The following is a 22,049-nucleotide window of genomic DNA, read 5'->3' as shown; positions in this document are numbered from 1 at the left end:
GAGGGGATCAGAAAGAGCACCTAAAATTTCTCCAGTGGCTCCCCAAAGCTGAGCTTTCCTGGTCTCCCCAACAAATACAGCCCTTCAGCTAACTGTCCCCTGCAATGTGAGGAAGCACTGCACCTCCTTAAATCTCTGCCACTTCCTCCCTTATCTGAGGAGTGTTGAAACAATGGCAGCTGCTTCCTTTTTTAGGGCAGCGTTGAAACAGTGCTGCTACCACTTTTGTCTAGAACAGGGTTGAAATAATGGCTGCTCTTAGAGCTAATCCAAATTAACTATAAAAGGTGTTAGCAGATATCAGTTGTGCCCAAACTTGTTCTTGGAGTGGAGGGTTTTTCTATTGTCTGTCACCTGCAGCTAGCCAGGGACTGAACCCCACAGTGGCCTGCTGAGAGGATGGGGCATGGATGCCATTAGCTGCTATTCAGAGAGAGCAATTTATAGTTCTTTACTGTAATTTATCTGCCTCTTCCCTGGATGCTGTACAGTGTTCTTCTGGTCCCTGGACTTTAAAAATAGTTGTTTTAGATAGTTCCTGCCTGTTTAATAGTTGTTTTGGTGGGAGGACTGAGTCCTGACATTCCCTACTCTCCCAACTTCCCTGAAGTTCCCCACCTTGATTTTTTTTTACATATAGACATCCAGTTTTCCTAGCTTCATTTGTTGAAAAACTGTTCTTTCCCAGTTGAGTGTATTTGGTAACCTTGTCTAAAATCAGTTGACTAAAGATGTACGAGTTTACTTCTGAACTCTCAAATAATTTACATTTACCTTTTTGTCTGTCTTTATCCTGGCACCATGCTCTTTAAAAAAAAATTTTTTTTTTAATTAAGTTTGAATTAAAAAATATGACAAGAAACGCAAACATTCTTTTTTATAACTTTTTAATTATGTAATATAACATAAATACAAAGGAAAGAAAGAAAAAAGCAATAGTTTTCAAAGCACTCTTCAGCAAGTAGTTACAGGGTAGATCCCAGAGTTTGTCATGGCACTACCATAAGATCCTCAGGTTTTTCCTTCAACCATGATCTTTTTATTACTGTGGCTTTGTAGTAAATTTTGAGATTTGGAGCTGTGAGTCCCCTATGTTCATTCTTTTTAGAGATAGATTTGGCTATTCAGGGTCCCTTACCCTTCCATATAAATTTGATGGTTGACTTTTCTATTTCTGCAAAGAAGACTATTAGAATTTTGAGTGGAATTGTGTTGAATCTCTAAATTGCTTTGGGTGGAATTGACATTTTAACGATATGTAGCACTCCAGTGCATGAACATGAAATGTCTTTTCATTTATTTAAGTCTTCTTTGACTTCTTTTAGCAGTGTTTTATAGTTTTCTTTGTACAAGTGCTTTATATCCTTGGTTAGATTTATTCTTGGATAGTTCATTCTTTTAGTTGCTATTAATTTTCTTTGTGATTTTTTTTTTTTTTTTTTCTTTGTGATTTTTTAATTCAGATTGTTGTATAAGAACAGTATTGATTTTTGCTTGTTGATCTTGTACACTGTCACTTTACAGAATTCATTTATTTAGGTCTAGAGGCTTTGTTTTGTATTTTTCAGGTTGTCTGGATATCAGATCATGTCATCTATAAATAGGGAACATTTTACTTCTTTCCTTCCTATTTGGATGCCTCTTGTTTCATTTTCTTGCTTAATTGCTCCTAGAACTTCCAGTACAAAGTTGAATAACAGTGGTAACAGTGATGGTGATTGATACAAACTTAGCTCATGATAGCTTTGGCAGAGAGAGAATTATTGGGAGACTCTTTAAATATAGAAAGAACAGGGGTGTTGCTGGGCCTCAGAGGCACATAGAATCAGATCTGAAATACTTTTTCACCTCGCCTTTTCTGCTTCTTGCTTTACTGAAGCTTTATTTCTTCTCTCACTACCACTTCTTAAAAGGCAGAGGAGATGCCTGCCAGTAATATTAGAGCTGTACATTTCTACTACCAAGAGAACCGAGACTCTATTCAAACTTTGGTCCATGCAGTTCACTCTGTTTAGAATGCCGCCTGTCAGCTGGTACTATCCCTGAGCCGGTAATCTGTGTCCAGGAGAAGAAGTGCTATGATTTCCCTTATCTTTGGTTTTACCCACTCTTAATCTAGTCTTTCGGGTGTGGGAAATGGAATCTGTAAGGATATGAAAGCTCCTGTTCCCATTTGAACTTGATAGGGTGGGAAGGAGGAATACTTCAAAGAAGAGGGGAAGTGGTGGTCTCTGCTGGGCCTGAAAATTAAAAGATATCTACAACATATCTCTTATAAAATAAGAGAAGCAGCCCTCCCTTTTTTCAGTAGTGTGAGGCAGTAAAAGTGACTGTGCAGGCTGAGATTGTGTAAAGCAATCTGAATCAGTGGGAAAAATTACAATTGTTCAGCAGTCATTAAAAATTTTTGCCAAAACATTAAAAACTGTCTTACTACTGTTATAAATATGTGAAGGGAATGAAAAACATAGTAAAAGTAATATTTATTTAGTATTCTGTAATTTGTTTAACCATGGCTTCTTTTTAGCAGCTTTACTGAGACATAATTCACATACCATTCAGTTTACCCATTTAAAGTTTGCAATTCAGTATTCTTTAGTATATTCACAGGTATATGCAGCCATCATCACAGATAATTTTAGAGTACTTTCATCGTCTCAAAAAGAAACCCTGCATCTCATTTAACTGTCATTCCTCTGTGCTTCTATCTTTCCTCCCTCTTCCACCCTCATTCAACCCTAAGAAACCAGTAGTCTTCTTTCTGTCTCTATAGATTTCCCTACTCTGAACTTTCGTATGAATGGAATCAAATAATATGTGGTCTTTTGTGACAGGCTTTTTTCATTTCATTATTTTCAAGGTTCATCCTCAGTTCTGTATCAGTGCTTCAGTTTTATGAAGCCAAATATTATTTTGTTGTATGGATATACCACATTTTTATCCTGTCATCAGTTGATAGACATTTGTTTTGTTTCTGTCTTTTGGCTGTTATTAATAATGCGTTATAAACATTCATGTACAGATTTTGTGTGGCCATGTTTTCATTTTTCTTACTAGGAGTAGAATTGCTGAGGCTAATTGTATCTATGTTTAATTGTTTGAGAAGCTGCCAGACTGTTTTCCAAAGCGGCCTTACTATTTTACGTTCCCATCAGTAATGCATGAGGGTCCCAATTTCCCACATCCTCACCAACATTTATTATCTGTCTTTTTGATTCTAGCCATCATAGTGAAAACAAAGTTGGATCTTACTGTGGTTTTGATTTGCCCACCATGGGAATGTTGGCACTGCTGCCATTTGAAAGACTCTGGATAAGCAGTCAAATGAGCTTAGTAAAGGGAACTTAATGACATAACTGAGGAAATAACTTCACTTGCATTTGATAAGGATTTCATTTCCAGCATTGTTTCTTTTTGTTTCCTAGCAAGTAATTTTTGTGGGGCAATTTCCTCTTTAAGTTATCCATTTTTATAAAATGTCATGTTGGTTTATCACTGGGAGACAAGGTAGGAATACACTTTCATACTTTACTATATTTGTGCCTGTATTGAGTAGTAGATATGTACTAACCAGTCACTTACATAAATGATGTGATTGATAATATTAATTTTAAACATCTATTATTTGGTGATTTCTGGACAGATTACCTAGCATCAAAGATGGCACTTAACCCAATCACACACAATTAATATACTGTGGTAGCTAGAATTTGAGCTGCAGTTGTTGAAGGACATATTATTTAACAAAACCATGATAATTGAAATTTGTGTGTATCAGAAATGAGCTATATAAGGACTGCTTTTGTTGAGATTCCTTAACATAATTTACTATATGGTATATCTGTCATCAGACTTCTGCTTGCTTTTCTGTTTTGTTTTGAAAAAATCCATGTATTGGCACTTTGTGGCTTATGATGATTTTTAAAAACTTTTTATTGTGATAACAAATATATAACTCAGAATTTCCCATTTTAATCAATTTAGTGGTATTAATTACATTCACAACATTGTGCTACCATCCTGTTGCCCATTGCTGAAACTTTTTCATCACCCAAAACAAAAACTTTACATCCATTACTGCTTGCTTTTAATTTTTAAATTTTTTTTAGTTTTTTCATGGGCAGACACCACTGCTTGCTTTTTTAGACTCATCTCAGAACCACTTTCTCCTTGCAACTATGCTTGGATCTTAGCCCATATGGCTTTCTCAAGTTGGAATTCCCATTCCCCAGTATTCCGTTTCTCTACCCTATTGTCGTCTACCTGTTAACTCCTACTTATTCTTCCAGTTTTTCTGAAAAAGGATTGTCCTTTCAAATTTGGTTTAAAAGTGACCTACCCATGATGTTCCCATATCACATGTGTATTTTTTGCCAAAGTCAGAACAAATGGTCGCACACTGTGTTGCTCTCAGTTACATACCTGTAATCTCTACTAGATAGATTTTCCATGCAGATAGAAAACATTTTGTTGTCTCATATTATATCCTTCAAACCTATTTCTGTCTAGCACATAATAGGCACTCAATAAATGTTGTTTTTGATTTAATGAATAAAAATAAGAATTTGTTGCAGTATAACTACAATATCACTAGAAGGTATTCTGAGTAGTGTAGGTTAATTAAACATAACAGCATAGCTACCAAATTATGAAATATTGAGGATTTTATACTTTTCCTTATACCTTTTTTGAAATAAACCTTTAATAGCAAACATCTTATGATTTTTATATTTAATAAATATGTTACAGAAAATTAATCATGATTGTAAAAATTGCTTCAGTCTGATATGGTAGGTGCTTAATAAATGTTAAGTTATTGAAAGGATAACTTAATGGTATGCATTTTCTTTGTTCTAATAATTACTTTTATTTGTTTCTAAGGTATCTTCACATTTTAATGATCTTCTGGTCATTTGTTGCTGGAGTTGTCACTTTCTACTGCTCATTAGGACCTGAGTCTCTTTTACCAAATATATTCTTTACAATAAAATACAAACCCAAGGTAAATTTTATTTGTTCTCATTTTTTAAAGAGCCTGTATATATGACCCTATGCTGTTTTAATATTTATTACTGGAAACATGTTAAAGCAGTGTTTTTCAACCCCATCTATGATCATTTAGTAATTGAAGTCATGAAGTTCATCAGAAAATTTTCAATGTGAAACAAACGTGTGTGTATGTACATATATATATGTTTTAGAGTTTTTATTTTGAATTTCAAATTTATAAGGAATAAAAATAATACAGAAACAACACATAGAACTCCAGCATATCCCCAATCCAGATACCCATATTTATAAACTATTAACATTTTCCATTTCCTTCCTTTTTCTTCCCTCCCTTCCTTCATTTCTCCCTCCTTCCTTTTCTCCCTTCCCCCCTTCATGCTTTCTTTCCTCCTTTCTCTCATCTATTAATCATCTGTCTATTTTGTCAACATTTGATAATAAGTTGCATACATTATGTCCTATAACACAACCCTTCCATACATATTTCCTGAGAACAGAGATGCTCATTTATATAACGGATTGAAGTACAGCTATGGAGTTCAAGAAATTTAACCTTCCTATAAAGTGTACCGTCCATTTTCCATCTTTTTTCAGTTGCCACAATAATACCCTTTTGGACATTTTCTCCTCCATGGTGAGATCTAGTCCAGATCCCATAGTGCATTTAATTGTTTTTGTCTCTTTAGTCTCTTTCTGTTCTTAAATTGTGACCACATAAATAGAACATAAAATTTCCTATCTCAGCCACTCCCACACATGCAATTCAGTAGCAATAATCACATCCACAATGTTGTGCTATCATTATTACCACCATCTATTACCAAAACTTTTCCCTTATACCATACAGAAGCCCTGTATCCTTTATAAATTAATACTCCAATTCTCTTTCCCCTGCCCCGGCAATATGTACTCGACTTCCTTCTCTTTGAATTTACATATTCTTGTTATTTCATATAAGTGTAATCATATACTATTTGTCCTTTTATGACTGGCTTATTTCACCCAACACAATGTCTTCAAGGTCCTTCAAACTCTGAGGACGGTAAATTAAAACAAGAGTTTCACAAAGCTGGTTCACATGGGGAATTTTAGAAATACAGATTTCTGAGCTTCACCAAATTTTGATCAATAGTCCTGATTAGGACCTTGTCATTAGTATCTTTTAAAGTCTTTCCAGATGATTCTGAGCTGTTGCCATGTTTAGAACTCTGGGTTAAATTGTCTAACCTAATTTCCTAAATGTCTGCATGCTCCATAGAAACAAACAGAACTATTAACTCCTGAAAACGCATGCTGCTGACCTAATCAAAAATAATTTGGATATTTAAAATTTAATAAGGAGATTAGTGAATTCAGTCTGTCTCTGTAAGGTGAAGGTCCCTGGCCTAATCTAATCAGGATTTAGTGACTATCTTAAACTCTTACTTAACAATTCTTCAGATTGATGCAGTCCCTTGTCTTGGGTTTGTTGGTATTTCTAAATAAAAGAAACACAATTGAAAGTGGTTACCCAAATTTGGTTAATAATTTTACTGTTTATTTTTCACGTATCTTCTTTCTTACTGATTTAAAGGTTTTGGAAAAATGGAAAATAGTTTTTCCTTACACCTTTTCAGTATATATATATGTATATATATATATTTTTTTTTTCTTTTTAAATGCTCATAAAAATTGACTTTAATTTTAAGCTTGAACTTTGACTTAGGTGTTATAAAGCATAGTGCATGAGGTATTTTTTCTCTGTTAGTAGACGGTTGAGTTTAACAACTACTATTTATTACAAAAGATGGTTTCATTGTTAAAGCAGACAATAAAATGTTCTCTGAATTCATATATTCATTAAAATAAACTATTGAAAAATTGATTCTGTTTAATAAAGGTGATATGTATTCAAAATGATAATTTTTTTTTTCAATTTTTCCGTTTTTAGCAGTTAGGACTTCAAGAGTTATTTCCTCAAGGTCATAGTTGTGCCGTTTGTGGTAAAGTGAAATGTAAACGGCATAGGTATGTTACACTTTTTTTTGTATATTTTATGGTGGGGATCACATTTCATCCTTTCTCCATGTGAGTATCCTGTTACTGCAGCAATGTTTTTTGAATTTTTTTTTGTTTTTGTTTTTGGTCGGGAAGGTGCAGGGGCTGGGAAAGATACACATTTTAAATTTTGTTCCTTCTAATTAATTTCTGAATTTCATTGGACTTCATTGTATAATTTTCTTCAGGCCTGCCTTGCTACTTGAAAATTATCAACCATGGCTAGACCTGAAAGTTCCTTCCAAGGTTGATGCATCACTCTCAGAGGTAAATAATTTAAGGAATATTGCCAAATATACCTAAACAGAAAATGTTAAATATCTACGAAAAATTTTTTAAGATGTTAAATCAAGATTGTTAAATCTATCAAATTAATCGTATGGCATTTCTATAAATACCACTCAATTCTGGGCTAGGTAGTTGATTATTACAAAATAAGCATCTTGGATGGTAATCTAGAAATGTTTTTAGATCCCATATTCAATTTAAATAAAACATTTTAGCTAAGGAAGTTACTGTTCTGCCTGGTTATTGCTTACCTTCTATTAAAAATAGTCGTTCTTATGATAGGGCAGTAAGAATAACCATTTTGTACTTCCAAAAGGAGGCCATAGGCTACCTAGAACCAATGTATATCCTCCTAAATTATGACCCCAGTTTGATACTACCTGAGGGATAGAGCAGGGAATGGGATAATTTTCACTATTTCTGATACCGTAGGAATTGAAAGCATGTTTCCAGTCATATTTTATACATTTTTTTGGTAACATATCATATATTTTAGTTTTAGAGACTTGTCTTCTCTATCAATCTGGGAAAGTAGTCAAGTCCTTGAAGGTAGGGACTAGGATCTCATTTGTTCCCAGTACCAAGCATATGGCCATGTATTTCATGGTTTGCTGACAGATATGTAAATTGATTAAATTAAATGTTAATTTGTTAAAGAATAAGCTTAGGCTTCTGAATTCTGCCTAATGTCCTTTTTTCCCAATTTATATTTCTCTTTTGTTAAAGATAAGTTGAATAAAATGGCATTGAAACTCCTGATGTTTTTATTTTTCATTGCTTTTCTAAGGCCTTTTCATCATATGCCTTGAGTTAAGCTGTGCTGTCTGGTAGCCACTAGCTATATATGGCTATTAATAAGCACTCGAATGTAGCAAGTTCAAATTGAGAAGTACTATTAAGTATAAAATATACACTGGATTTTGAAGACTTATAAGAAAAAAGAAATGTAAAATATATCAATATTTTTATATTGATTGCATAGTAAAATGATATTTTGGATATATTAGGTTAAATAAAATAAACTATAAAATTAATTTCACCTGTTTCTTTTTACTTTTTTTAATGTATCAAAATTACATATATAGCTCACATTATATTTCTGTAGGAGAGTAGTTATTTGAAGTCTTGAAGAATACCTCTAGTAAGAGTTATTTGTTTTTTTACCACTTCATTCATTCCTTCACAAAATTGAAGAACTTATATAAATCTTCTGGCCTAGTGCCTGGCACACATTGGTGTCCAATAAATGTTAGCTCTACATTTAAAAACGTTTTTCCTTTTGAGATCTTTTTATAGGCAGGGACTGGGATAGGCTCTAGGGATAAAAAGAGAAATAAGATATGGTCTGTGTCTTCTAGGAACTTCATATAGGAGGGGAGGTAAACATACAAGCAGGTAATTACAATGTAATGTAATACAAGCAGTAATAGAAGAAATGCACAAGGTAGAGAATTAGTACAGAGGAGGAAGTATTTAAATGTTCTGGGGGGCCAGTCAGAAAAGATGACTAGAAATTTATCAGATTGATAGGTTGGGAAAGGGCATTTCAGGATTTGGGAATAATTTTTTAAAAGAAACAGAGGCTTGGAACGAGATGGTGTGCTCAGTAAGTGGGAGGGCGAAATGGAAGGGGAGGATGTAGCTTATGAAGAAACAATATCCTAGTAGCCAATATTTGTTGATCATTTACTGTATAATATTAGGCACCATGTTAAGCATTTTACGTGCTATCGTTGAAGATTTTATGGAAGATAAAATGGGCTTTTCAGAGTTTTAATGGTTTTCTTGAGTTTCATAGCTTGTTGATGACAGAACCCAGTCTTAAAACCCAGGTCAGGTTTAGTTCTTATTCTGTAATTTATTTGGCTTTTCAGAATTCAGATCTTCAGAAGACCTAGTGAGTTTAGATTTAATTGATCATGGAAGCGGTTGATTTTCAAACTGTGTAGAGTTTTGCAGATATTAATCACAATTTGCAGTGGGAGGTAAAAAGGAAGTGGTGAATGGTCACAGTTGTTGGCATATAGCCCTCTCATCCCTTCAAAATCAGTATAGCTCTACTTTATTGCTTTGATGTATTGTGGTTTGATCTATCGAGGGTTTCATGCAAAGAAGTGCTGTAGTCAAATATGTGTTTCAAATCACATTGACAGCTCTGTGGAGTATCAAAGGCTGTGATTTTAGAAGCAGGGAGATCAGTTTTAAGAGACTGATGCTGCAGTTTAGGGGTGAAAAGATGAGGACCTAAACAGTAGGGCTGTAGAAGAGAACTCCTTAGGAGGCAAGATCAGTGGGAATTAGTGAGAAATAAGGGAAGTGCGAATGTTTAAGAATAACTCCTAGTCTCCCTAATCTGTACTCTGTTCATTGTTATCCCTGTTTATATTTGAATGTATTTTCTTAGCTAATATAACTAATGCTAAGCTTTTGTAATATAAACCCAAATTCTTGTTACTGTTGTATTACTGTGAACTAGAGAATGAACAAGCCCTCTTAGGCTGTCAGAGAAGCTATATGGTCTGATTTGGGTGGGCTACTGATTGTTTCGTTCCCTCTCTACTGCTTCCTTAACTTATTGCCCACTGGAGCAATTCCTTTTAAAAATTAAAACGTACTACTACACCCAGACCCAAGAAATGGAAGGTTTAATATTTAATGTTTCATTTTGTTTCTTTTTTTGAAATAGCTTGTATGCTGACTTTAAGTATACAGCTAAAATTTTCTCAAAATGAATACACCCATATGACCAGCACCCACAATAAAGAAGCAAAACATCAGAAACCCAGGAATCCCTTACATGTTCTCTTTCATTCATTATCCCCCTTCAAAGGGGGTAATCACTAATTACCTTTCTGATCTTTTATATAAAAGTGTTAGCTACCTGTTACTTCATTTTATTCTGGGTGTGCTGATTTAAAATAGAAAATCATGAAGGCAAAAGACGAGCCTATTAATTTTCCATCATTTCCTAGACCTTTTTTGAACAATGAAGCTTGAGAGTCAGGAACAATTTATTTGTTTTGATTTTTTTTGTTTGATTATGGGAATGTGTGTGTGTATGACCCTAAAGGTAATTTTCCATTTTTATGGAGTTTTTATGATTTTTATGTACATTTTGTCGTATGAAAATATATTAGATGCTGATATTTGGGATAATATTGTGTTAATAATATTAATAATAATCTAATAGTAATATTAGATATTACTAAACATTATAATTCATTTTTCCAGTATTGGTTAATTAACGATTTTTCCTTAAAAATTATTTTTATGCAGGTTCTTGAATTAGTTTTGGAAAACTTTGTTTATCCATGGTACAGGTATGTTGGTTCTATTTCTTTAGTATAGTGAACACCATTAACAGTAGATTACCATGCTAATGATGTTTTTTCCCATAGGCCAGGATTTCTCAACCTCAACATCTTTGCCATTTTGACCAACTAACTTTTGTTGTTGGGGCTGTACTGTTGTGCAATATAGAATATTTAGCAGCATTCTGACCTCTTCCCACTAGATACTAGCAACCCTCCTTTAACCACCCCTCCCATCCCACATATATACACACTGTTGTAGTAAATCAGTGAATAGTTTAATGATAGCAGAAAGGTAAAAGACCTAGACTGCTTTATTTTTAAATGCAATTTTCTTGAGATATATTCATACACCATACCATCCACTCAAGGTAAATAGTGGCTTACAGTGTCATCACGTAGTTGTGCATTCATCACCATGATTACAATTTTAGAAAATTTTTATTACTCCAAAAAAAGAAATAAAAATAAAAAATAAAACTCCAAACATCCCATACCTCTTATTCCCCCGTTATTGACCCCCTAGGAATGGTATGGTACATTTGTTACTGTTGGTGAAAGAATATTAAAATATTCCTGGTAACTGTAGTCCATAGTTTGCAATAGGTACATTTTTTTCCATATATCTCTCTATTATTAACTCCTTGTAATAGTGTATATTTGTTTTATTTCATGAAAGAATTTTTTTATACTTGTGCAGTTTAATCACAGTCATCATCTCCCACAGGATTCACTGTTATACATTCCCATGTTTTGACTTCCAGCTTTCCTTCTGGTAATATACATGACTTCCCCTTTCCACCACATTCGCCCACAATTCGCCACTGTTAATTATACTCACAATAACGTGCTACACTGTTTTTTGAAAGAAAAATAACTTGGAGAATTTTTCATGACATTCCTAAATAAAATGATTTGATCAGTTTGTGTAAATTTTTTGCAGCTGATATAATTGTACTTTTGAGGGGGGAAGTCTATATTCATATATTTCATTAGAGTTTTCCTGAAAAAATTAATTTTTTTTCCTAATTTTGTTTTTGGTATCTGTTATGTGCCCTGAGTCTTGCAGGATATAGAAAATACTCTAGATCTGAAAGAAACCTAGTGTGAGAATCATTTAATAAATGTATTTCCTTACATAAGCATCATATGTTTTAACATATATATTTGAACACTTACATCTATTAATGACATCTATTCTAACTTTATACTTATTTCAGTATATTTTGAATTTTCTAATAAAAAATACTGCTATATGGAATAAAAATAAATAATAGGGGGAACAAATGTTAAAATAAATTTAGTATGAAATGCTAATGAAAGTGAGGGATAAGGGGTATGGTATGTATATATTTTTTGTTTTCATTTTACTTCTTTTTCTGTTGTCTTTTTATTTCTTTTTCTTAATTGATGCAAATGTTCTAAGAAATGATGAATATGCAACTAAGTGATGATATTGTGAATTACTGATTATATATGTTAATGTTTTAGTTCATTTGTTAAATTTTTTTTAATTAATAAATTTTTAAAAATGACACTTCAGGCAAGAGAAAAAAAATACTGCTAGTTGAGTTAATCTAGATTATGTTAAAACAAATTGAATATGCAGTTTATAAACCATATTATCCTGAAAAGCTCTATAAATTAATTTTTTACAAAGATTCTGTCCTAAATATGGGTCATTTGCCATATAAATCAAGCTGATGGTGATGCCTTTTGTAAAGCACCCCTCCCCATACACACACACCTAGTGAGTCTTTAGACATTAAATGTGGCTATATCTCTAGAAGCTAAAATATATATTTTTACCTTAATCTAGCAATTGATACTTTAATGTACAGTTTCCTGAAATTAATAGTGTGAAGCATGGTTGGTAAAATCATATTCAGCCGAGAGACTTAATAATACTATCTTCAATTTCAGGATATCATCATTGTATGTACCTTTCTTTCTTGCCCTTGATTAGAGAAGTATCCTAATTCTTCCTGGTGACCCTAAGATTTAAGGAAAATGAAATGTAGTTTTTAGCAGAAGATTGTCAGTATTTGTGTTTAAAATTGTTTACATTTCTGTGCATTTTCTTTTTCAAATAGAGCCCACTTTTTTTTTCACTTCTAAAAGTGCTTTATTTTATTAATTTATAAGTATTTTGAACTAATTAAACTTCTTGTATTTAAATCTGTTGCCTCTTCAAAATTACTTTGTTTTGTTTCTTTGAAAAATTTTTGAAATTATTAGAAAATTATCTTAGAGTTATGACTGTGTACATGTGTATAGTCTGGAGGGAAATAAATACTAAAGTCTGTAGTGATTATATCTTGGTATTAGAATGATGCAAGATATTATTTTCTTATTTGTATACTTTTTTTGTCTTTTATTCTGCATTGAAGTGTGTTATTTGTATAAAAAGAAAAATAGCATAAGTGAATAGAAACAAAGAGGAATTACTAGACTTTCTTGGTTTCTAGAAGCTGTACATTTTTGTAAACTTCTCAATGTTTGCTTTTTTCATCAATTGAAGGGAAGTAACAGATGATGAATCTTTTGTTGATGAACTGAGAATTACACTACGGTTTTTTGCATCTGTCTTAATACGAAGGATTCACAAGGTATATATTTTTAATAAGAAATTTTTGAATTTGGGACTTTACCATTAGTAAAGAGATTTCATTTTAATCTTATTTTTACTCTTTCGTAATCCATATGTAATTTGATTTTTCTTCACTTCTCTCACTTTTTAAGGTTAAAAAATAAATTGATCTAAAATAGCCCAGTTTTTCTTTAATTCTTGGATACCTTTGTGGAAATTAGAATTAGAAAGACAGCTATAGAAATAAGGTCGTGGTTTAGCAATTACTACTTGTAATAAGTAAAACAAAACTAGTTGATTAAAGGGCTGTGTTTCATTACAATGATATTTGTCTATAGGCATTACTTAATAGACTGATTTTGCTATAAATTAGGCTTTAAGATAGTCAAGTGGATTCTGAAATCATAGCACCTTACATTTGTGGTGTTCTGTATATTCCTTTTTTTTTTTCCAAAGAACTTTCTTGAGATATAATTCACATACCATTCAATTCATCCATTAGAGTGTACAATCCGGTCTTTTTTAGTTTATACATGCGATGGGGAACATCACCAATCAATTTTAGAACATTTTTATCACCCAAAAAAGAGACCCCGTACTCTTTAGGTACAACTCCTAATCCCTTCAGTCCTTCAGCTTTAGGCAGCCACCAATCTATTTTCTGTCTCTATAGAATTGTCCATTCTGGACATTTCATATATATAAAATCATACAATATGTGATCTATTGTGACTGGCTTCTTTCACTTAGCATGTTTTCAAAATTCATCTAGGTTATAATATCAATACTTCATTCTTTTTTTTTTTTAATTTCATTTTATTTATGAGAATCTGCCATTAATAAGCAAATACTCCTTCTTAGCACCTCTCTTCATTTTCTTCAATTCTGTCTTCTTGCTCTATATATTCCCCAGACCTTTCTAACAAGTTCTGTCTCTTTTCTTGGTGTTTACATTCTTCAAATTGTAGACAGTTAGCATATGCAATCCCAGCTGTTGCTTTGCCAAACTATGCAGATTTAGTCCTTTTCATCTTTCCTCATAAGTCAATGCTTCCATCTCTATAATTGTTGTTCTTGCTGTTCTTTGAATTCTGTCCAATTTGTTGATATCTTTTCTGGGGTGGAAGTGCCAAGAACAGACTGTATATAGTGTGATTAAGGAGCTGTGTCCATTGCTTTTCAGCCAGACATTTTCAGGACATGTTGAGTGTATTTTGGTCGGGGGTGGAGCATGCTGAGGCTAAAAGAAGGTCCAAGTCAAGGTATCATCAAGGCAATGCCTTCTTCCCAAAGATTGGCCTTCTGGCGCTGGCTCCCAACTTTCCTCGTCTCTTCTGTCAAATGGCAATGCACATGTCAACGTCTCCTGGTCTCTCCTTCTCTTCCAGGTTCCATCGATAACGTTTCTTGCTTCCAGTAACTTTGCTTCGTTCCTTTTTATAGCTGAATAATACTCCATTGTATGAATGTACCATATTGTATTAAATTCATCACTGGATGGAGGTTAGAGTTTTTTCTACTTTTTGGCTATTTTGAATAATGCTTCTATAAGCATTTGTGTATGTTTTATTTTACATATAGGGTTTTCTTCGTTCTAGTCTAGGAGTAGACTTTCTGGGTCATATGGTAATTCTGGGTTTAATTTTTTGAGGAACTGTCAGACTCTTTTCCACAGTGATTGCACTATTTTATATTCCCACCAGCAGTGTACAAGTGTCCCAGTTTCTCCACATGCCCTCCAGAGCTAGTATCTTTTTGGTTCTAGCGATCCTAGTGGGTATAAAGTATTCTCATTATGGTTTTGTTTTGCATTTCCTTGATGGTTAATGATGTTGATGTACTTATTGGCCATTGATAGACTTATTGGTCAGTTGTATATCTTCTTTTAAGAAATATATCCTCTTCCCATTTTTAATTTGGATTACTTGTTTTTTCTATTATTGTCATTAAGAGTTCTTTATATATTCTTTACATATTCACATACCTTATTAGATATATTATTTGTAAATATTTTCTCCCATTCTCTCGGTTATTATGTTATATATTTCTTCTCATTTTATCTGCACTCTATCCAGGAAGCAAAATGGGTCATTATTGTATCCATTTTATCAAAAATTAGTAACTCTGGTAATGCATCAGAAGTTAGAGAGCAAGATAGGCCTGGTTCATCTTATTTGTAGTACAGTGTTCTGTCTTTGATAACATTGCAATAATATAAATTGGCAGTTTCAGAAAAATGAAAAGAAAGATTTGTTTTTTGTCAAAGTTTAGTGACAAACCCCAATATTTTACCATTTTGATTCTGACCTGAAGTGTCCCCCAAAATGGAACTTAAAAATGAAAATCTTAATGAGTATTCTCAGAAGATAAGATTTTATAAAATGTTTAAACACTAAAACGTCTTGTTTAATTGACAAATTTGGGGGTAATTTATAATCATTGATTGCTAAAGAAGCAAAGTGAAATGAAGAATAATGCTATTTTGTGAAGAGACATAATACTAGCAAAAAAATCCCCTCTTATGGAACATGTTTGATCTTTTGTAAGCGAAAGCTGCCTGTAGATTGCTCTGAATTTTACCAGTAAATCATTGAAAGTTGGGAGTTCATGATCCATCACACTTATTAAACTTATTACCCTGTGATTTTTTTCTCTTCCTTAACATGGGATCTTAAAAGAATTGAAAAGTTTATACAAATTAACACTAAAGGACAATACAATGCATTAAATTTTGTGGTGGAAGTTAAGTCTTTTGAACTCCAATAAACATGCTTTTTGGTATGTTTAAAAGATTTGTTTATTTATTTATTTATTTTATTTTAATCTTTTTATTTTGAAATACTTTCAAACTTAAAGCACAATTATAAAAATAATACACATCAAAACAAAATACACATCCCATACATAGAACTGCAGTACATCCCTGTCCCCCCCAGATACCCAAATTTTAACATTTTGCCACATCACTCCGCCTATTTATATTCATCAACCTATCATTCCATCTGTCTATCCATCCATTTATCTATTGATCAGTCTGTTTTCTGACCTTGAGTGTAGGTTGACTATATCATATTCCTTGTAGATTTAATACTGCCATGTACTTATCTTTGCATTCACCTCAAACACAGTTATCAAGTTCAAGAAATTTAACATTGATATAAAGCTTATACTCTATATTCCAATTTTTTCATATGTCGCAATAATGTCCTTTTGAACCTTCTCTTCTCCTTTGTTAGAACCATCTAGATCATGTATTGTCTCTAATTATCATTGTCTTTTTAGTTGCTCTTTTTTTTTATTGTGGGTACATATGTACAACATAAACTTTCCCAACTCAACCACTTCCAAGCATAGCTGTCAGTGGAATCAGTCACATTCATTATGCTGCAGTATCCTGACCATCTTACCAAAGAGAAGTCCTTATACCCATTTCACATTAACACCCCACTCCCTTTGCCCCACCCCCCTGGTAATCTGTACTCAATTTCTGTCTCAATGAGTTTGCACATTATCTGATCTTTTCTAGTTAAATCTTCAATTTAACATTCTAAATCTATAAAATTTTGTTTGCTTTCATACCAGTTTTACTTCAGAAGTGTAAAAAAATCTCTTCTGATATCTCTCTATCCTCACACCATTATGTAGCTCTTGTCACAAATTACCCGTTTATACATTGCAAGTCCCAAACCATTGATTTATCATTACATTTTTTTTTTCTTTTTCACATGGGCAGGCTCTCGGAACCAAACCCAGGTCTTCAGCATAGTAGGTGAGAACTCTGCCACTGAGACACTGTTGCCCACCCTACCATTACATTTTAGGTATCTGCCTTTTATATCCTGTATGAAGTAAAAAATGGAGTTACAAACAACCAAAAAAAAGAGTACTGGCATTTATATTTATTCCTGTCATAACCCTCATCAGAGATCTTTTTCTTGGCTTCAATCTATTATCTACCATCTTTTCCTTTCAACCTGCAGAACTCTCTTAAGCATCTTGAGGGGCCAGTTTATTGGTGATGAACTTCTTCAACTTGTGTTTACCTGGGAATGTCTTAATCTCTCCCTCATTTTTGAAAGACAGTTTTGCCAGAGATAGAATTCATAGTTGGCAGTTTTTTGCTTTGGGCACTTTAAATATATTGACCCACTGATTTACTGCCTCCATAGTTTCTAATGAGAATAAAAGATTTATTTTAACTACAGTTTATTTTCACATATTTTATTCTTTGCCTCTCTTATGTGTATGCATATAAGTCCTCAGCCCTCCCTCACTAGCCCACCATAAATATTTACTACAGCTTCTATTAGGCTGAAAACCATCATTGGGAAATGATGACAATATTACTTTAAAATGGGTTGCTTCCATATATCTTTTTTTATTGTGGAATATGGCATATATACAAAAAAGCAATAAATTTAAAAGTGCACTGCCACAATTAGTTATAGAACAGATTTCAAACTTTGGTATGAGTTACACTTCCACAATTTTAGGTTTTTCCTTTAGCTGCTCCAGGACACTGGAGACTAAAAGAAATGTCAATATAATGATTCAGCAGTTATACTCATTTGTTAAATCCTGTCATCTCTATTATAACTCCACTTTCTCCTTTCATATTCCTTCCAATCTTTAGGGTTATTTGTGCTATGCCCATTCTAACTTTTTCATGTTGGAAAGGGCTGTTGATATTAGGCATAGGGGTATAGAATTAGTTGATGTTCTGGAGAGGCTGGCCCCTCAAGGTTTTAGGACTTAACCTGGTCTAGGAACCCATCTGGAGGTTGTGGGTTTCTTGAAAGTATTCATAGTAGAGGGAACCTTTGTAGAATCTCACATAGAGCCCTAGGTATTCTTTAGGGTTGACAGGTTGGTTTTGGTTGGGGTTTGGCAAACCATGGTAAATAGCAGTAGTTAGCTGAAACTTGCATAAAAGTAGCCTCCAGAATTAACCTCTTGACTCTGTGGGGACTCTTTCAGCCTTTGATACATTATTTGTTACAATTCTTACCCCCTTTTGGTCAGGAAGGCATTGTCATCCCAAGGTGCCAGAGCCAAGCTCATCCCTGGGAGTCATATTCTACATTGCCAAGGAGACTTTGACCCATGGATGTCATGTCCCACGTAGTAGGGACAGTAATGATTTTACTTGTACAGTTGGGCTTAGAGAGAGAAGAGCTGTATCTGAGCAACAAAAGAGGTTTTTCTGAAAGTAACTCTTCGGTATAACTGCAGGTAGGCTTAGTTTCTCTGCTGTATAAATAAGCATCACAAGAGCAAGCCTCAAGATCAAGGATTTGGTCTGTTCACTTATATATTAGCTTGTTAAGGCTGCTGAAATTCAATAAACCAGAAATAGAACAGCTTTTATAAAAGGAATTTATTATGTTACAAGTATATAGTTTAAAGGCCAGAAAGTCTAAACTAAGGCATCTAGGAAATACCTTGTCTCGGGAAAGGCTGATGTCGATCACATAGGAAGGCATGTGGCTGGCATCTGTTGGTCCTTGTTCCCAGTTCTGTTGCTTCTAGGTTCTGATGCCAGTGGCTTCCTCTCTAAGTGTGTGTGGGCCTTTGCTTAGCTCCTCTAAGACACATCTCTGTGTTCTGACTTGCTTAGCATCTCCTGGGAAGGCACATGGTGATGTCTGCTGGGCATCTGCTCTCTTTGTCAGCATTCCAAGAATCTCCAACATTGGTGTCTCTGTCCTCTTTTTATTTTTTATTTATTTATTTTTAACTTTTTAGAAATTTTTATTGACATATCTTCACACTCATATAGTCCGTTTTATCTAAGACCTCCCTCTCCTGTCTTTTTTTTTTTTTTTCAACCAACGGAACTCCCTTTAGTATTTCTTGTAGAGCTGGCCTCTTGTTGAAAAATTCCCTCAGCTTTTATCTGTTGAGAATATTTTATTCTCTCCCTCACTTTTTTTTTTAAGAGTGAACTTTAAAATTTTACTGACATATTAAATAAGAGATAAATAAATCCAAATCCCTACCAATCCCTTCTATAGATGGAAAGACTCAGTAACACGAGAGAGTCAGTTCTTCCCCCAAATAATATATGAATTCAAAGCATCTCTCCCTCACTTTTGAAGGACAGTTTGGCTGGGTACAGAATTTTTGGCTGAAAGTCATTCTTCATCAGGATCTTAAATATATCATATCACTGCCTTCTCACCTCCATGGTGCTTCTGGAGTGGTCTTAACTCAGTTTTATATGGTGTCCCTTGTATGTGGTGAGTCACTTTTCTCATGCTGCTTTCAGAATTTTCTGCCTGACTGTTTAATGTGTGTCTTGTAGTAGGCCTATTTGCATTTATTCTCTTTGGGGTTCGTTGGGCGTTTTTGATCTGCATATTTATGTCTTTTATAAGTGTTGAGAAGATTTCTGTCATTTTTGCCTCAACTAGTCTTCCTATCCATTTCCTCTTCTGTTCCCCTTCTGAAATAACAATGTGATTCTTTTATTTTGGGCTTTATGTTGTCCATCATTTCCCTGAGATCCAATTCAAAATTTTCCATCATTTTTGCCATTTGTTCTTTTGTGTTTTCAAAATCAGTTGTCCTATCCTCTAGTTCACTTATACTCTTTCTTCTGTGTCTTCAAATCTGCTATTATGTGTCTCTAGTATTATTTTGTTTGGTCTACAATATTTTTCATCTCTGTCATATCTGCTATTTTCTGCTTTTTCTTCACATTCTTCTTTATGCTCTTCTAGTGGCTTCTTAATCTCCTTTATGTCATTAGCCAACACATTGAATTTATTTAATAGAGTTGTATGAACATCTTTGATTGGTTGTTCCAAAGTCAATGTTTCCTCTGGTATTTTAATGTGGTCATTCGGCTGGACTATATTTGTCTGTAGCTTCATATGGCTTGTGATTTTTCTTTGAGGTATTTAATTATTTTGATAAGGCTACTTTGGAAGTTGATTTCTTTCCGTGGTCTAAGGTTTTTTATTTGCTGTATTCGTGTGGGGCAGGAGCAGTGCATTGGTGGGGCAGGATACAGGGCTAGACCTGGGGTTTGAGTGCTGCACTCCTTTCTAAGAGTATTGGGGCTCAGGATCATTGGGGACGATGCGGGCAGACCTCGAGTGCAGGGACAGCACACATACCAGGGGTCACGGAGGCAGAGCGTGGTGGAAGGCAGAACGTGTGTGCTGTGTGTGGGGCGTGGTGTGGGTACACAGGGGTTGGGGCGTGGCAGTGTGGGGCATGGCGGTGTGGCACAGGTGCATGCTTGTGTGGGGCGCGGTGTGTGCAGAGGTCCAGGGCACACATGTCCATGTGCGTGAGGTGGGCTGGGGTGCGCATAGGTGGATTGCAGGGGGCATGGGGTGGGGTTGGGGGTCTTGGGGCATCGGGATTGGGACTCTGGTGCTTGAGGCTCGGGGATGAGAGTGGGGGTGGGATTCAGTGTGCATGGGCATGGCATTTTCAAGGGGCATGGGTGGCTTGGCTTACTTCCTTGTGTCTGGTTCCCTCTCTGTGTACTCCTAAGAGTTCTGGGCCTCCATTTGAAAAGGGGCACATTAGGTTCTTTGCACTAGCTGGATGGTCTCTGGTTCTTTACATCTCAATTCTTCAGCTTTTTCATCTAGGACCTCCTTAGGTAGTGTGAAATTCTCTTTCATGTCATTCGCAACCTGAAACCACTGTCCTGGTCATTTTTCTGTCTCTTCTCTAGCTGTTCTTTGAAGCATGTGTGAACTCAGCCTATCCTATTTGGCCATCTTCCCGCAAGTCTCTCTGCTTCCATATATGTTAAAATTAGGATCCCTGTTGTAAGCTGAAAAAGTTAATTTTCAAATGAGTTCTTAGTATACACAAATTTATGCAAATTTTTGCTTGGGATCAATTTAAAACAAAGAATACATAAAGAAATGTCAGGAATAAAGATTTTGAGGGAAAAAATGTAGTATTTAGGGTATGTATATTAATATAAATTCCTCAGTGTCTAATGTTATAGTTAGTATGAACCAAAAATCTAAAGTTCTTTTAAATTATATTTTAAAAGTTTATCTGTACAGTATTTCCAATTTTTAAGATTATATCTTCCAATATCTTAAATAAACACATTCTTGGAATTGTAACTTAGTGACGATTGTTTTAAAAGTTTTATTTTAATGTTCAATTTTTCTAGGTGGATATTCCATCTATTATAACCAAGAAGCTATTAAAAGCAGCAATGAAGCATATAGAAGTGATAGTTAAAGCTAGACAGAAAGGTAAAAGTATCTTTTACTATAGTTTGAATGATTTTTGTTTTTATACAACTTTCACATGAAATATTCAATACTGATTCATTAACTGATATAATTCCAAATGCTGTAAGAGTATTTTTTTAAACTGAAATCCCTTTCAGTAGTTTGTTAACCATGTAAGTGATTGTGAAAACTCAAGAATCTATGAAAATTAAATATACAATAGTATATTGCCCTCATATTCTGAGGTATCTCTGACATCTCTTTTCCCTTTCTCTTTCACGATTTCAACAGTTGCCCTATTCTAGTCCATCCTCAATATCACTGTCATGTTAATTTCACAATTCTCACATGTTACATCCCTATTTAATAATACTGAGTGACTGCTATAGAGTCTAAACCATCTATTTAAAACCCTTCCCTGTACACTCAAATATTCTGATAGTTTTGTCTTACTATGTATTATGCTTTTTAGCCAGGTGAACTATTTACTGTTTCTCATCTTCCTGGCTTTTTACAGGCATCAGTAAACATTGCATATGTTCAGAACTATTTACTGAATGAATGAATGGAATCTGTATGGGGGATTTTTCCTGCTCTTAG

General features: G+C 34.1%; 1 protein-coding gene across 4 annotated transcripts in view; it reads left to right on the top strand.

Moving 5' to 3' along the window:
* Positions 1-22,049, top strand: part of SNX14 (sorting nexin 14) — a 136,077-nt gene that overhangs the window by 43,165 nt on the left and 70,863 nt on the right. For 2 of the 4 annotated variants that reach the window (XM_077162358.1, XM_077162360.1), the window contains exons 2-7: positions 4,882-5,002; positions 6,944-7,017; positions 7,236-7,314; positions 10,612-10,655; positions 13,168-13,255; positions 21,386-21,470. In XM_077162358.1, coding sequence (XP_077018473.1) covers positions 4,882-5,002; positions 6,944-7,017; positions 7,236-7,314; positions 10,612-10,655; positions 13,168-13,255; positions 21,386-21,470 — 491 coding nt within the window. Of the gene's footprint in view, positions 1-4,881; positions 5,003-6,940; positions 7,018-7,235; positions 7,315-10,611; positions 10,656-13,167; positions 13,256-21,385; positions 21,471-22,049 lie in introns of all 4 variants that reach the window. The other 2 variants (XM_077162357.1, XM_077162359.1) reach the window with 1 other exon arrangement.

This window comes from Tamandua tetradactyla, chromosome 5 (genome assembly GCF_023851605.1).
Source record: "Tamandua tetradactyla isolate mTamTet1 chromosome 5, mTamTet1.pri, whole genome shotgun sequence".
Taxonomy (NCBI): Eukaryota; Metazoa; Chordata; class Mammalia; order Pilosa; family Myrmecophagidae; genus Tamandua; species Tamandua tetradactyla.
Note: the sequence above shows the minus strand (reverse complement) of the source record. Positions and strands in the feature narration are given on the sequence as shown.